At 51.0% G+C, this 14,952-nt stretch overlaps 7 protein-coding genes across 7 annotated transcripts; 4 read left to right on the top strand and 3 right to left on the bottom strand.

Annotated features, from left to right (window-relative positions):
• Nucleotides 1–2: 2 nt before the first annotated feature.
• Nucleotides 3–1,681, top strand: ASPVEDRAFT_26235 (FAD-binding oxidoreductase; the record flags this gene model as incomplete). Its single annotated transcript, XM_040809874.1, has 3 exons — nt 3–140; nt 190–1,466; nt 1,588–1,681. The coding sequence occupies 3 exons, from the start codon at nt 3–5 to the stop codon at nt 1,679–1,681; spliced, it is 1,509 nt and encodes a 502-aa protein (XP_040665181.1).
• A 641-nt stretch (nt 1,682–2,322) lies between these two features.
• On the top strand, nt 2,323–3,102 carry ASPVEDRAFT_50868 (uncharacterized protein; the record flags this gene model as incomplete). The annotated part of the gene is made up of 1 exon (XM_040814391.1): nt 2,323–3,102. One exon carries the CDS (start codon nt 2,323–2,325, stop codon nt 3,100–3,102), a length of 780 nt encoding a protein of 259 aa, XP_040665180.1.
• Nucleotides 3,103–3,373: 271 nt separating this feature from the next.
• ASPVEDRAFT_513563 (SET domain-containing protein) lies at nt 3,374–4,937 on the top strand. Its single transcript, XM_040814465.1, has 2 exons — nt 3,374–4,438; nt 4,505–4,937. The coding sequence occupies exons 1-2, from the start codon at nt 3,644–3,646 to the stop codon at nt 4,766–4,768; spliced, it is 1,059 nt and encodes a 352-aa protein (XP_040665179.1). The 5' UTR covers nt 3,374–3,643; the 3' UTR covers nt 4,769–4,937.
• Nucleotides 4,938–5,015: 78 nt separating this feature from the next.
• On the bottom strand, nt 5,016–6,866 carry ASPVEDRAFT_123672 (uncharacterized protein; the record flags this gene model as incomplete). The annotated part of the gene is made up of 5 exons (XM_040806106.1): nt 5,016–5,063; nt 5,113–6,186; nt 6,241–6,410; nt 6,462–6,596; nt 6,656–6,866. The coding sequence occupies 5 exons, from the start codon at nt 6,864–6,866 to the stop codon at nt 5,016–5,018; spliced, it is 1,638 nt and encodes a 545-aa protein (XP_040665178.1).
• Nucleotides 6,867–7,124: 258 nt separating this feature from the next.
• ASPVEDRAFT_125303 (Zn(II)2Cys6 transcription factor domain-containing protein) lies at nt 7,125–9,926 on the bottom strand (the record flags this gene model as incomplete). The annotated part of the gene is made up of 8 exons (XM_040806261.1): nt 7,125–7,767; nt 7,818–8,207; nt 8,255–8,382; nt 8,427–8,525; nt 8,616–9,045; nt 9,111–9,485; nt 9,594–9,697; nt 9,747–9,926. The coding sequence occupies 8 exons, from the start codon at nt 9,924–9,926 to the stop codon at nt 7,125–7,127; spliced, it is 2,349 nt and encodes a 782-aa protein (XP_040665177.1).
• Nucleotides 9,927–10,525: 599 nt separating this feature from the next.
• On the bottom strand, nt 10,526–12,151 carry ASPVEDRAFT_124547 (uncharacterized protein; the record flags this gene model as incomplete). Its single annotated transcript, XM_040806189.1, has 9 exons — nt 10,526–10,610; nt 10,659–10,759; nt 10,808–10,987; nt 11,035–11,074; nt 11,120–11,231; nt 11,280–11,439; nt 11,483–11,496; nt 11,542–11,606; nt 11,652–12,151. 9 exons carry the CDS (start codon nt 12,149–12,151, stop codon nt 10,526–10,528), a joined length of 1,257 nt encoding a protein of 418 aa, XP_040665176.1.
• Nucleotides 12,152–12,436: 285 nt separating this feature from the next.
• Nucleotides 12,437–13,556, top strand: ASPVEDRAFT_123469 (uncharacterized protein; the record flags this gene model as incomplete). Its single annotated transcript, XM_040806084.1, has 3 exons — nt 12,437–12,630; nt 12,684–12,899; nt 12,950–13,556. 3 exons carry the CDS (start codon nt 12,437–12,439, stop codon nt 13,554–13,556), a joined length of 1,017 nt encoding a protein of 338 aa, XP_040665175.1.
• Between the last annotated feature and the right edge of the window lie 1,396 nt (nt 13,557–14,952).

Raw genomic sequence — 14,952 nt, 5'->3', positions numbered from 1 at the left:
CAATGAGCGCCGACCCTTCCAATATACAGCTGCTCACTTCTGAGCTCCAGGCGACCCTAAAATGCGATATCCTGACTCCCGACTCTCCTGGGTACGCCGAGAGTATTCTGAGGTGGAACGATGCGGTTCCCAATAACGCTGTAAGGCTCAGTGACAATCACAGCAAGGGTATTCACTAACATCCGTCAGGCTATCGTCGTCTATCCAACCACGCCAGAAGAAGTCTCGACAACTGTTGTCGGTTGCGTCAAATATAAAGTCCCATTTGCAGTTGCCGGTGGGAAGCATACCACCAGTACTGGTTCCTCTTGCTCCGGTGGTCTCGTTATCGATCTTGAACACATGCGTTTTGTGATGGTGTTTCCCAATACAAAGTCCGTCCGCGTAGGCGGGGGGTGTCGTTGGAAGGATGTCGATGATACTCTCGTGAACTTTGAGCTGGCAGTGGTCGAGGGTATTGTGAACGACACTGGTGTTGGTGGTATTACTCTTGGAGGTGGGTACGGATGGCTTGCACCACGCCACGGCCTTATCATTGACAACCTGATGGGCGCGAAGATGGTTCTGGCTGATGGAAGAATCCTTAATACCTCAGCGGATGAAAACCCCGACTTATTCTGGGCTATTCGTGGTGCAGGACAGTGCTTTGGGGTGGTTGTAGAATTCCTGTTCCAGGCCCACGACCACAAGGATCCAGTGTGGGCAGGCATACTTGGGCTTCCTCTATCACAGGTTGAAGCCATTATTGGGTTTGGCAATACCTTGGTGGAAACGACGGATGGAAACTCTGCGATGGTCGTACAGCTCTCGAGGTACGAATTTACGGGTTCTGGCCGTGAATTGGGTGTCATAGCGGTTGTCTTCCATTGCGGCAATGCTGGGTCTGCTCAGCCTATTTTCCAACCTTTGCTTGACTTGGGTCCCGTTATTAACACGACCAAGGAACAGACTTACGTCTCTGTCAATAACATGCTCACCGCTGCCGCAATTCGAGGTGGGCGCAACATCTCAAAGGGCGCAGCGTATACTACGCCACTACGACCAGAGTTCATCAGAGAAGTTCTTGTTCCCGAGTTAGACAAACTTCACCTCGAGGTACCGGGGTCAGATAGGTCCATGCTGGAATTCGAATTCTACAAACCGGACAAGTGGTGCGAGATTCCGGTGACTGCAACAGCGCATGGCCATAGAGGGCGCGTCCAGAACGTCATGATTGGTCTCCATTGGCTAGACCAGCAGGACGATATCAGAGTAGAGAATTGGTCTCGCTGGATCGCGGGCCTCGTAACGACAGAGCGAGATAAGAATGGCGGTCCAGCCGCCGGTCCGGTTACAGAGTATGGAAACTATGATCACTTGTCGGCTCATCCTCGAGACGTCTTTGGGGTTAATTACGACCGACTCGTCCAGCTGAAGAAGGTGTATGACCCGGACAATGTCTTCAACAGCTGGTACTCGCTGGTTGGGTAAGTCCGCGTGGATTTACTGTCAGGTTGTATTGCAAAGGCTTTGTATTTTTAGCACTTTCCCTTCAGCCTCGTAGTAGTTGAATAGAGGCAACTTGTTCTTCAATTATCCTGGTTCCAGGCCCAACAGTGCCGCATTTTTAAATGGAACAAAGGAGCAGCAGAGCATTTGGGTGGTACTGATAGCACCGTATACACCAGATAGGAGCACTTGAGCCTCGAGTTCGTAGCTGGCTACATACCACTCGAGCGCCGGTAGATCTGCACTCCTGCAGCGCAGCAAGGTACTTACTCAGACCGCATTGACCAACAAAACCCGTTGTATACGCGCTTTGTAATAACTCCTCCTACTTGTCGTTCTCGCTCGAGGCCAAGCTTTCTTCGCCAACGCGAAGCTTCCGAGGTTGAGAGAACCGTGCGAGTTCTTGATCTGCTGAACAACGACCATCAAATAAACTGATCATCATCGAGATCTTGCAGCGATAATCGGCAGATTTCCTAATTTGGGCCTGTTCATTGCGTTGGTCGGCGAGAGAGACGGAGATGAGAGAACCAGAATCAGAAAGGTGAAGAGGGCGAAACCAGCGATCGGAGGTTCCCCGGTTTCTGCCTCAGGCAGGCACATTGACTCATCCCCCGCGGTCGCAGGTTGTCGCTCGCAAACTTCCGATATCGCCGGCTGCTGCTCTATTCTGTCTCTTAAGAGCTTCAGCGCGTGCTTTAGGAGCAGAGATTCATCTATATCAACTTGCACATTGTCTTTCCTGATTCTGCTATGCTCTGTGCTACTCGAACTTCATCTCGCTCGCTCTCTCGCTCCTTTGCTGCACGAGAATTCCACCATTCCACAACAGCCATGGCAGCAAACGACTGGAGTGCCAAACAGTACCTCAAGTTCGAGGCTGAGCGGACAAGACCATCCCGCGATCTTCTTGCTCAAATTCCGCTGAAATCGCCCAAGAACGTTGTGGATCTGGGCTGTGGGCCAGGCAATTCCACCGCCGTTCTTCTATCTCAGTTCCCAAATGCGCGCGTGTCGGGAATGGACTCGTCACCGGATATGATCCGTAAGGCGCGCGAAACATTGCCTGATATTGATTTCTCCGTGGACGATCTTGGAACCTACACGCCCCAGCAGCCTGTCGACCTGTTCTTCTCAAACGCCGTCTTCCAATGGGTCCCGCGCGACCAACGGCTTCAGATCATCAAGCGATTGATAGAGTCCCAGCCTGCCGGGGGTGTCTTTGCGTTCCAAGTCCCTGATAACCTGGCGGAGCCATCTCACGTTGCCATGCGAGAGACTGCTGCCGATGGTCCTTGGGCGAATAAGCTGGATTCCGCTGGGCGGGACACCTTCCAGTCACCGCAAGAAATATACGACGCGCTGAAGCCGATATGTGCTGATGTGAATATCTGGCATACGCATTACAACCACTCGCTGGAGAACCACCAGGCCGTGGTAGAATGGGTCAAAGGGACGGGTCTTCGCCCGTTTGTTGACCCTTTGTCACCTGAGGATAGGGAGGGGTTCTTGAAGGCGTACCTGGGTCGCCTTGAGACACTATACCCCAAGTCCTTTGGTGGGAGGGTGTTGTTACGGTATCCCAGACTGTTTGTGGTGGCCACCAAACATTAGCCAGATGCTTGCAGCAAGGAGTTTCGCCACACCGCATAACTATTGTCCAGTCCACAATATTTTTCGCATATCGAAGTTCAATCTAGCGTGGCATGTTGAAAATGAAAGCCCTTTTATCTCAAAATAGTTCATCCTTGGTAAATCGCTGGTTCTTGATTAAGCTTATGTGCGACAAGTGAGCTTATCGTGAAGAATCCGGCGAGTGGGAACCCATTCCACACCAGACCAGACTCTCCTATCAAATCGCCTGTTTTCGCCACGGTGATGCTTTACAAATCCACTATGTCCAGTTAAGCCAGCCCTAACCTCTTTTGAGCTCAATGATGCCATCCAGATGGCCAATAAGGGCTTCATGATCAGGTCCAGATCAGGCCCATTCCCACGGGCCAAAGTGGGCCGGACCACTCTGTGATGCGTACCAAAATTCCGCACTTCCTGAGTAACGCAGAAAAAAAAAAATGATGAGAAATTCTGCAAAGTCCCTAATAATTACCACCGCTGGACCCTGCCCGGCCGTAGCTATACCAATACCAATACTGCCATGTTGCTCCCGTGGATCCATCCCCATTTAGCACAGAGTGTGAACCCCAACAAGGGCCGCCAACTGCAGGCATCGCAACGCATTCAACGAGGCGAAGTCCTCCTCGTCGATCCGCCGTACGCAATTATCCCAATCTCCGGCGTAGACACAACCGGTCCCCTCCTTTGCAGCAATCCCCAATGCAACAGCCCCGTACAGCAAACCACCGGCACCCGATGTCCAAATCGCTGCAACACAGATGTAATCTGGTGCAATGACACCTGTCGCGACGCGGATAACCCCCGCCATACCTTCGAGTGCACCTGGCTGAGCAAATACGCCGCCTCTCTCCGCTCAAAATGGGGCGAGTATAACTTTGGCATGCTCTGGTTGATCGTCCGCACACTCTCCAGAAGACATGCCGAACAACAACAACAACAACACGATAGTAACGATAACGATAACAACAATGGCAATCACCTACACCTACCCCCCGACTCACCATTATCCCACTTCAAATCCGGCTGGCCCGCCATCGACTCTCTCTGCGGCACAATAGACACCTGGTCCCACGCCCAAGTCCGAGAATGGACAGTCCTCGTCAAGAAATACCTCAGCAGCTCATCACTCCCACACACCCTCTCCAACACCGACGTCCTCGCCTTAATATGCAAAGAAGAAGCAAACTCATTCGGCCTCTACCCGCGAGAAACAGGAGTCTTCCCACCTCCCTCTCCCGCAGTTGATCGGGGAGAACAGTTCGGGGCCGCGGTGTATCCGCGCGCTTCGATTGCGAATCACTCTTGTTGTCCGAATGTATGTCCTGTTTACCTACCTTACCAATCATATCTATGCCAAACAAAGCTGACATACTTGGCGCAGATAATACATAAACCAGACAAGCACAGCCGCATGGTCTTCACGGCGGGACGGGATATCGCGCCGGGGGAAGAATGCTGCATTTCATATTTCGATATGACTCAGTATACCACGCTCAGGGATCGACGGGAACGTCTGCAGAGTCTGTTTCGGTTTAAATGCGGGTGCTCGCGGTGTTCGGGTCAGGAGGTCGAGGAGGTCGAGGCTGAGGGTGCGGTGCCTGATGGGAGTGAGGTGCAGTGGGATGCGTTTCCGGGTTTCGAATAAGCATTTACCCTAGTTATCAGAACTTGTGGGCGAGTCTTGATAGTTCTGGGCTACCCATTACGACTGTAATGATTTGATATATCTCTCCTGATGGAGAAAGTGCTACAGCAACTATGATTCCGTGACATGATTATAAGCTTCATTTGTCATTAAAGCTCTAGAAGTCGCTCATAAATCATTCAAGAGACCTTATAGTATACGCAAAAGAGAGCAATATTTGGTCCTACAAGCCCGGGCAATTTACAGATCAGCGCATCGTACTTCTATGCTCCTTCATATCCATCCATCTCCGCCACTAAAACCAGTCAGTACCCCCTAACAAGACGAACAGGAAGAGATCATACCTTCGGGTTGACAAAATAGACAGGGATTCCCAATAAAAACACACCCCCACAAATAGCGGCCAAAATCCCCATTGCAACAGGATAATCATACTTCTCTGTCATGGGATTAATCCCATAACTCAAGGCAAATGCAACAATATTCTTGACCCCAACAACAGCCACAATCGCCGGGCCGGGGTTCTTCTCCCACGCCTCAGCAGCAAATGATGTTGACAGGATAAGCACCGAGACGAAGGTTATCTGGAACAGAGTCCAGCCCATATATGGCCCTCCCCAAGTAGCGCTGCCACCAGCAGTAAAGCCATAGAGAAGGAGGGCGACGACACCTAGGATACCGGGGAATATGAGGAGTGGGAGGCGGTGCTCTGGAGTATGGACTCCACCATTCCGCTTCGCCATCCAGATGATGAATTTGTCGCCGAAGAAGCCGGCGTAGAGCATGCCGCCGAATCCGCCAAAGACACCGCCGAGATTGATTAGCCCGATGGACTCCGGAGCCCAGTGGTAGTTGTATTGGAGGACGGTGTTGTAGGATAGGGACATTCCTATTGAGGAACCGAGCACGACGGAGGCAACGAGTGTGGCGTAAAGGATGCCAGGAGACATGAATGCTTCGAAGATCTGGAGTGTAGTTCTAGGGACCAAGGTCAAGGGACTCTCCCTCGGCGACGACCACGGAATTAGCATCTGCAGGTAGGTTTTCTTCGGCCGCAGTTCCTCCGGTATCTCATGCTCGTCGCCAGGATGGCCATGTGCTTCGAGGTACTCTCGGGTTTCGTATTCTGTGAGCATCCTAGTCACCCCGAACTGGTCTGTAATAACTAGGCGGCCGTTCACAAACTGAGAGCTGCGCCTGTAGCTAGTTTCAAAACCGAGGAAGATCGTTAGAATCAAACCAGTAGCAACTGTGATCGCGAATACCCAATAGTACCACTGCCAACCAAGAGCGGCTACTTCGTAAGAAGCAGCGAGGTTTAGGCATCCTGTGATGACACTCTGCGCTGCCCAATATGCCCCGTATACCATTCCATGCTGGTGAACAAACGTCACCTCTGCGAGGATAAGAGGTAAGACCTATGGGAACCAGATCTTAGTCGATACCACGTTGCATAAGGAAGTAAAACCTACCGACTCTGTCACACCAGCTGAAAGGCCTTGTATAATCCGAAAAGCCAGATGTTGCTCCCAATTATTGCACACTGCGCATCCGATCGTAGCTGCTAGCAGAATGACAGTCGAAACAATGGTAGTGAAACGACGGCCATACAACAGAGCAAGTGGGAGGACGAGGAAGTTGCCTATCAAGCATTAACCTTTCACTCAAGGAACAATACTATCAGTGCACTGACCAACCCCGACGAAAAGGGAAGGGAAAGTCGACAACCACACGATCTCGTTGGTAGAGCGTCCTTCGCGCATGTACATTTGGAAGAATACGTCGAGAATAGCTCCTAAGCCCCCAACAAGCGACAAAGACATTGTCGCTGTGAATAAAATCAGCACTGGCGGTCAACGCGACGTCCATTGTGCGCAGATTACTTACAGAACCAGCAACAGCTCACAATGATGCCAGTCTTCTCCCATCTCGTGTAGTTCAATGGATCATTAGGATCCTTGCTGGGCACTGGCAGCCGCTGCACCTGGCCATCATTATCGACCAGGATGTGTCCATCGCCGTAGTCCACTGATTGTTTGCCGGTCTCCACATTCTCTGCGAACTCGATCACTGCTTTGTCCTCCGTTGGTCCCGACATTGTAATTAGCGGGTGCCCGGGTGGAAGCCTCCAATTCGCACAGGGATAGAGAACTCTATCTATATTTTCGCTGTCATCCTGTCCAGCGGTGGAGAAACTGTTGGAAATGCGGAGACCCCACAAGGTCAAGAATTGTTGACATGGCTTGCCGGATGTGGGCGAGCCGAGGCGTGGGCGACCCTCCCCCACCCAGGCTATGCCCACAATACCGGCTCGCATCTTTCAAATGGCTTAGTACCAATTGGTCCAGATTGGCTGCTATGGCAGGCTCCCTAGATCACGTATTAAGTTGCGTAAATTGTCAACGAGCGGGGGCAAGTTGTCCGTTGCTCCTGGAAAGTTGTTATCGAAAACCTGCCTCCCCACATCCATCACTAGGCGGGGACTAGCAAGTTGGCAGAACACAGTGTTATTCTCTTCATCAGGGCCAGCCGAGTGGAGGGTGAGGCCAGGCTGGCCTATGCCTCGGGCGATGAACGCCTTTACAGACTCTGTTTCGGGGCCATCCAAAGTGACGAGAGGGCCAAGGCGGCCGTCTGGCGGGCTAGTAGCCTCCTGGCGATGGTGTTCACCGCACCGCAACAATCCAAATACCCAAAGGACTAGCATCGCGTGGTAGATCGCTAAGCTATCAAAACCACGAAGTTGGAAAGGTAGGACCAGTCGAGCAGCGCGAAGAAGCTGCCCAGCATGCCAGATTGAGGAGCGAGCTTCTTTATTCAAACTCCAGTCACGAACATTTGGATATTCTCGCCTCGCCTCTGATTCCCCAAATTGGCCGGCAAACCGCTGGATGGAGTCGAAGTTTACATGCAGGTGCATCATAGCAAATTCGCTGAACAAAGTCGCAATCGCTGGGAAGTTCGTCATGTCCTCCCTTGCTGCGGTGATAGACTGTAGCCTAGGGCAGCTCATTAGCTGGACTTCTGTCATTATTAAGGGTATACTTACAGATCATCCTGTCGGCTTTGCATCCACAATCGGGTCATCGCACGAGTGTCAGTGCGGCAGCTGTCCGCTAACAGCGCCTGCTGACGAAGAGCCCACACTTGACTCATCAGACCGTGTAACACCGCCGAATTCACCACGCCCGCATCAACATCAAGAGGAAGATTATTTAGTATAGAAAGATCTGCTAGTAATTCTCGCAATGACAAGCCCGTGGGTACCAAATGGGAATACTTGGCCAGCCAAAGATCTTTCCAAGCACCTGCAGTGGGTGCAAGCCATAGATCTCGAGCACTCGGAAAAGGCAACGTGAATTCGGTATAACTAGTGAGCGAAGGCCTGTTCATGGCTGCTGCTGCCTCGACATCGTGCTCAAAAAGGTGGTGGGCCAGTCTGGGTACATATTAGAACCTAGCCCATGACAGGAGAGTTTTGCATACCTTTTCAGCGACTCCTGCCGTATCCACTGCAGCCAAGTTCTTTCCAGCGCGATATCATCGCTAAGATCCATGAACGGCGGGTCCGAAGAATAGAACGAGCGGTCAAAAGCACCGGCCCTCCGCAGAGCCTATATTGTGTTAGAGGCGTCTGGGGCATCCGCGTTATACATACCGTGCATAGCGGCTGTAGGTGGCTTTCGGCTATTTGCATCTTGCGTTTATAACCACAAAAAACTCCAATATCTAGCCACATCATAGACGCTTGAAAGTACTGGAGATCTCGGAGCACACTGTTGTCTGATTCAACCTACCATCCACGTTGTTAGCTCGTTTTCGCTCAGGGCTTAGATTGTACTCGTACAAGTTGTGTAAGGCTGACTCGAACTATTTCCAGAAGGAGAACACCGGCTTTATTAATCGATGGGATAGCAGAACACACGCAACCAGCGGCAACGAGCGCCGTCAATAGTTCAGGCCGTGAGTCCTGGCGATACAGGGTGTACGGGTGTATCCACGCATCCGTCTCGGTTCGCTTGGAAATGCCAATCTTGATAAGGGCGTCGAGAGATTCAGCGGTTGGGAATGAGGGCACAGAAAGTCGCGATCCCCCTGTAGATAAAACTAGTTGGAAAATATTATCCCGCAGCTGATGCGTGAGCTTGCCACGAATATTCAAAGCTTCGAGCCGAGACCTATGCAGCGACGAGATGGACGCTGTCATATCTCCATCCTTTAGTGGTATCTGGCCAATTTCACTAAAGCCGGTTTGGTTTTTCTCGGGTACCCAAAGCCTGTCCAATGTTAAACCCGTTATTGAAGCACCTTGGTGACTTTTGTGGTTTTTCGAAGAGCGTACCATAGGGATTTTCGGAATGCAGCAACCCGTTGCTTCGTATTTTGCTCCTCATTAGAAGGATCTGGATGTGAATTTGTGGCAGCGGGTGATGGATTATATTCAAGTATTTTGTCCAGGTCAGCGAGGATATCCGCGCCAAACAGACCGGCATTTGGACTAGTAGACTCCGGGTCACACATGAAATCGAACACGCCTCTTGGCTGCTGTATTTCGGGCACCCCCGCAAGATTATATGGATTGGGCGCCATCATGACTTGTTCGAAGAATGCTGGGAAGTCGCTCAATTCCTGGTAATTTTCCACGGGGTCACGAGATAGACTGTGCTCGGGTACGCGGGCAGGGAACGGTGTTGTAGACCCCGGTGAATACAATATCCTATGATTATTTTCTAAATATAATGCCGTCTGATTGCTTTGCTGGTCGTGGTCAAGCGATAGGGTTGATGGTGTTGAGTTTCTGTGGGTGTCAATATCATTTCTGAACTGGCTTTGTGGTGTTTTGGTATCAGATCTAGGTGTTATCGTTGCCTTGTCACGCCGCCGGCCTGACTTGCGTGGGGTACAAGTTATGCCTCTACGTTGACATCTCTACCAATCTATTAGCAGCATGGTCTTGTGTCATAAAGCTTGTATGTACCTCGCAAGGGCTTTTATCGTTACAGCTCACTTTCGCGGTTGCACATTGCGCGCATGCTTCAATAGCTCTCTCCTTGTATTTGCTTACAGGTGTGTCATCAGTGTGTATTTGCCGATGCCGTTGGAGCACGTCTCTTTCGCTTAGGTCAGTTTGGTTTGCGTAAAGTTGTGGAGCGGGCATCATGCCTACGGTTGAAACCGCGATGGCAGATCGGGCATTGGAAGGTCCGTTCGTTCCTATCTGGCCGTTTCATTAGCTGATACCCAACGAACTACACACCGAGAGACATACGGGAATCTAGATGACGAGCTAGGTGGTCAGGTCGTTCATAAGACCTGTGGCACTCAGGACACTGGTGGGGACTAGAAGCGTCCTTGACGCGGGGAGACTTGTTTGGAAACGACATGGGACATTCCTGGAGCTTTATACTATGCAATAAGATTCTGTGGCGGTACGATGAGATCAAATAGAGAGAGTTGAAGTTGAAGTGAGAGTAGCCGGGATATCATGTGGAGGGCACTCAGTGTTGTGCCGACGCTAGTCCAAACAAGTTCTCTCTCTCTCCAACACAAGTCTGACGCTCTTTCCATCGATGCCAACGAAACTATCCTCATGTCTTAGAGCTTTGCCACTACTATTACTGCTCCATGCGGTCGACTTACGCCTGCATCCCCATCTCAGTCAAGCTGTACGGGATGAAACAATGACACAGGCACGCCCTCTACCACCGTCGTAGGAGAACTGGGAGCTCCCCAACAGCTTGTTGTTTATCAGGGGCCTCATACATTAGAAACAGGCTGCCGGTGCAGCCAGTCCTTCGCACCACTGTATATGCAGTTGAATGCCATGAACTCGTCCGGTTTCCTGTGCGCGCGATTAGCCAATGTTGGAAGTCCACCACAAAGTGCGTACATTGTGACAGTCTTCTCTCCTTTTGTAGTTCCTGGTTTTGCAGCCTGACGGCTATAGGCTTGGATAAGACTTGCACGGTTGTGCCGGCTGCGGAAAACGTCCTACAAAGCGTGAGCAAAGAGAATCTGGCGTCACCACAGGGACCATACTTTGAATGTCGCGCTAATGTCTTCGAGACAACAGGCCTCTTCGCTGCCCTTGAAAAATGCACCAAGTGCCTGTGAATCTTCAATCGCTTGGCTGGCTCCCTGTCCCTGCGTCGGTAGCATCGCATGTGCGGCATCTCCGATCAATATGAGTCGCCCCCGGTACCACGTGCTAAGAGGGTCCTCCAAGATTGTTAGTGGGCCATCGACGACACGCAAAGTCAGCTCACAATATCACGCAATTGCCACAGTCCGAGATCTGAGGAATGTCTGGTAAAGTTAGCCAAAGTCAATGGTGATTGACGCGTAACTGACTTGAAAATGCTTGTTACCCAACTAGGAAACTCCGAGAACGTATCCAACATCTTTGTCAGGTTGCCTTCCGAAACCCAGGACTGATTTCCATTTGGGTCCTCATGCATTTGCTCTATTAGTGGTCAGCGCCTGAATTGTTCTCCAAGAGTAAACAACATACCATCTGGAACCAGCGCCACAATTCCAAAAACATCGCCTTGTCTCCCGGGGCCCATAATGAGGCGGCAGTTATGCGCGACCATCATCGATGTGAATGGACTTCTTGGGCTAATCTTACTGCAAAATTCGGGCTCTTTGTCTTCAAGAACGTCCGAAGGAATCTGTTCTGTGAGCCTGGTTCTATAAATACATGGTTACGCGTACCATAAGCCGATAAGCTACATGCATTAGCTCGGTTCGTCAAGATATCGGGTGATCCATACCAGAATGACCCGTCGGCGTTGGCACGACACTGCCATCCAAAACATACTTGCGAAGGACACTATGGCTATTACATTGTCAGCTTGGCCAGCCAGAAATAGCCTCCACCTACATCCCATCCGCTCCTATGATAACGTCACCTTCCAGCCTGTCGCCATTTTCGAGTTCCACACTTCCATTCAAAGGGTCACATCCCACAACCCGAGACGAGACTCTAATTTCGACTGGTTCCCCATCTCTGTTTGCAGAAAGAGCTGCCTTCTTCAGTGCATCGTGTAAGTCCATCCGATGGTATACAATCCGACTGGCCCCATACTCGCTCTTCGTAGTCAAAGAAACGTGGTTTACCAGCTCTCCGTCGGTCGAGTAAACACGGAAACCTTCATCTACCAAACCCCGAGCTTCTTCGAGCTCCTTGCCTAGGCGAAAAGTATCGTATACAATCCTAGTCGCATTTGGTTGTAGAGAGATCAGTGCACCAATCTCTGTATTCAGGCGCGACTGTTCAAGCACTGTAATCCGCCTGTTGGGCGCGCGAAGGGCAATAGCAGCCGTCAGGCCCGCTATACCTCCGCCAACAATAACAACCTGTAACGGGCTTCTAGGTTTCATATCGCTTTCAAACAAAGTACTCTTCTATATGGGTACCATCTCTGGAGATCTGGGGTTTTCATTCACCTACGCCCACTAGTTGAGGCTTCGCCCACCTCCACCTCCACTTCCCTTCCTCCACATTTCCCGCCGAGTGGGCGATATACGGAATTGTGGGCAGTGGGCGTCTGCAAAGATGGATTGTATAATTACACAAGTTTATAACAGCAAGTATAAACTGACGCGATCATTCTGGTAATCAGTTGATCAAGCGCATTTGAAACTGTCGCTCACTTACAGTCCATCATGTCCACCACCGTCACCGAGCCTACTACTGTTCCACCGGACAACGTCTGCATGCGCCTGGACGGAAATGATCCTACGTTTGGAGATTTCCGAGATGACCTAGCAAGAGATGGCTTTGCCGTCGTAAAGGGAGCTATTCCGAAGGAGCGGGCACTCAAGTACGCCGATGAGATGTACTCCTGGCTAGAGGGCTTGTAAGACTTCCTGACACGTCCTAGTATACTGAATGCAACTAAAGAAGCAGCAGCAATCTCGGCTTCGACCGCAAAGACCAAAGCACTGTCCATAAGGATCGCCTACCACTCATCAACGAGAAAGGCATGTGCATGCACTACGGCGTAGCCCACGAGAAGTTCGTCTGGGACGTCCGCAGCGAGCCAGGCGTGGTCTCTGCATTCGAGAAAGTCTACAACGACAAAGATCTCATCGTCTCCTTTGACGCAATCAACTTTGGCTTTCCCAAGTAAGTTTTCCATCCACCTTCCCTCACCTTTAGATAGTTAACAACAACAGCCGCACCGACCTCCCCCCAAACAAACCCTGGCCACACCAAGACCAAGACCCAGAGAAACCTGACTTCCGCTGTCTCCAAGGGCTAGTCAACCTCCTCCCCAACGGCCCCTCGGACGGCGGCCTAATCGTCTGCCGCGGTGCCCACCTCCTCTCAGAGGAATTCCACCGCGACATGAAAGACGAAGAGCGCATCCCAGCCTGGACACCCGAGTGGTACGGGTTCACCGAGAACGGTATGAAGTGGCTCGCCGACCGAAACTGCGAATGGGTCAAGGTATGTGCTGAACCGGGCGATCTTCTCCTCTGGGACTCGCGCACGCCGCACTACAACCTCAGCCCGGAGGGGTCAACCCCGCGGTTCTGTATCTATACCTGTTACATGCCTGTTGCGGATGCGACCCAGGAGGACCTGGGGAGGAAGAAGGCGGCGTTTGATAATTGGCTGGGCACGACGCATTGGCCAAATGCGAAGCATACGGGTTCGAATGCTGCGAAGCGCGATGGGGAGGAGTGTCCGTATAATCGGTTCAAGCCGGTTGTTGAGCCGGTATTAGGGGAGAGGGCGTTTAAGTTGACGGGGATTCCGTATCTCAAGAGTCAAGCATAGTTCTGTTGTTTGGTGTTTGTCGTTATCTGAAATTGTATACAATGTTTTCTTTCATTAGGCTCCGGCCGCGCCTCGGCAAAACATCGGGTGCTCAACAAAACAATGCCACCAAACTCCGGAGTAGACAGTAGACACAAACAATGAAATCAGTCACTGCTGTCAATAATAATAACCGGCAGAACGAACCATCGTCTCGAAAACAAAGAGCCAAAAGAGCCAAAGAACCCCTTAGTGACCCACCCGAAGACCAGGATCCGCCTCCTTCTCCTGCAGAAAGCGGACTTGTTCCGTGTCTCGGTTAGCAAAGTCAACGAACGTCCACTCCAACAACTGTACTATTCAAAATTGGTAGAACTAGTCGACGGACCAAGCGCATTTGTCCGGGCGCCACACAGACAGTTGTCTTGATTCTCGAGGCTCGAGCACCGGCAGTAGTCGCAGACAATTTGGCAAATGAGGCGATGCTAGGCGATTAGTCCAGCTTGCTTGAGCTCAGACAGCTGCGGGTGCGGGGAACCTTGCGAGGTTACACTGCTGCATTTTGTCAGGCTGCGGGCTTGAGATGTGACGGTCGCCTGATCTGTTTTTGCGAGGGGATGCATGAAATTAATTATTTGCAGGTTATGTGATACTGGTTGACTGGATTAACCTTGGACGCAGTCACTGTTATTGATGTTCAGTTTTGATACCAGCGGGACGAACCGAAGTATATATTTCGCCACGAACTCCGTCCATGTTTCGGAAGACAACAATTTAAACCCCGGACTAATAAAAAGTACATATAGACTGTACCGAGTATATATCGGGACAATAAACATTGATTAAAATATCATTATCGACCCCCAGCGAGTATCTAATGCCACTATCGAGCACGCCTATTGCCGAGGCTGGATGATCTTTAGGTGGGCGACAGGGCGAGGCGATACGGACAGAATACCGAGTGCCTGGGATACCCAAGATATCCTCTTTGCAATTCGGCACCTCGCAAGCAGGTCCAAAAACTGAAGTTCGTTATGCATCACATGGTGAATGTGTTGAAGCTGGCATTCAGATGCTAGAGGATTACCTGGCAGTCGATAACCGCCATAACTCGCAGAATGAAGACACAGCTTAGCAAGTTAGAAGTATTATTAGAGGGAATACACTATTTAAATACCTAAAAAAAATGCCATGATCTCCGCTTGCAACCTCTAGACCGAGAGATACCGTCCGTATACTTATTGCTGTGCCAAGCCCGCCGAGGCCGAGGTCCACCGCGACCTTCTGCGGGGAAGCGAAGGACCCCTGGATAGTTGACCGACCAGACGCGCCGTCTCGCTTTTCGATCGATCGGACTTCGCTCCTTCACCTATTTATTATCACCCTAGCTTTCATTTGTAGATTAAGTGTGTCGACT

Source organism: Aspergillus versicolor (assembly GCF_001890125.1).
Source record: "Aspergillus versicolor CBS 583.65 unplaced genomic scaffold ASPVEscaffold_2, whole genome shotgun sequence".
Lineage (NCBI taxonomy): Eukaryota > Fungi > Ascomycota > Eurotiomycetes > Eurotiales > Aspergillaceae > Aspergillus > Aspergillus versicolor.
The sequence above is the reverse complement of the archived record's forward strand: the minus strand, read 5'-3'. Positions and strand labels throughout refer to the sequence as shown.

Bases quoted from the DNA above. Each gene is read 5' to 3' on its own strand.
- ASPVEDRAFT_513563 (XM_040814465.1), top strand. From the start codon at position 3,644: ATGTTGCTCCCGTGGATCCATCCCCATTTAGCACAGAGTGTGAACCCC. The intron at 4,439-4,504 runs GTATGTCCTGTT...TACTTGGCGCAG, and splicing joins ATCACTCTTGTTGTCCGAAT to ATAATACATAAACCAGACAA.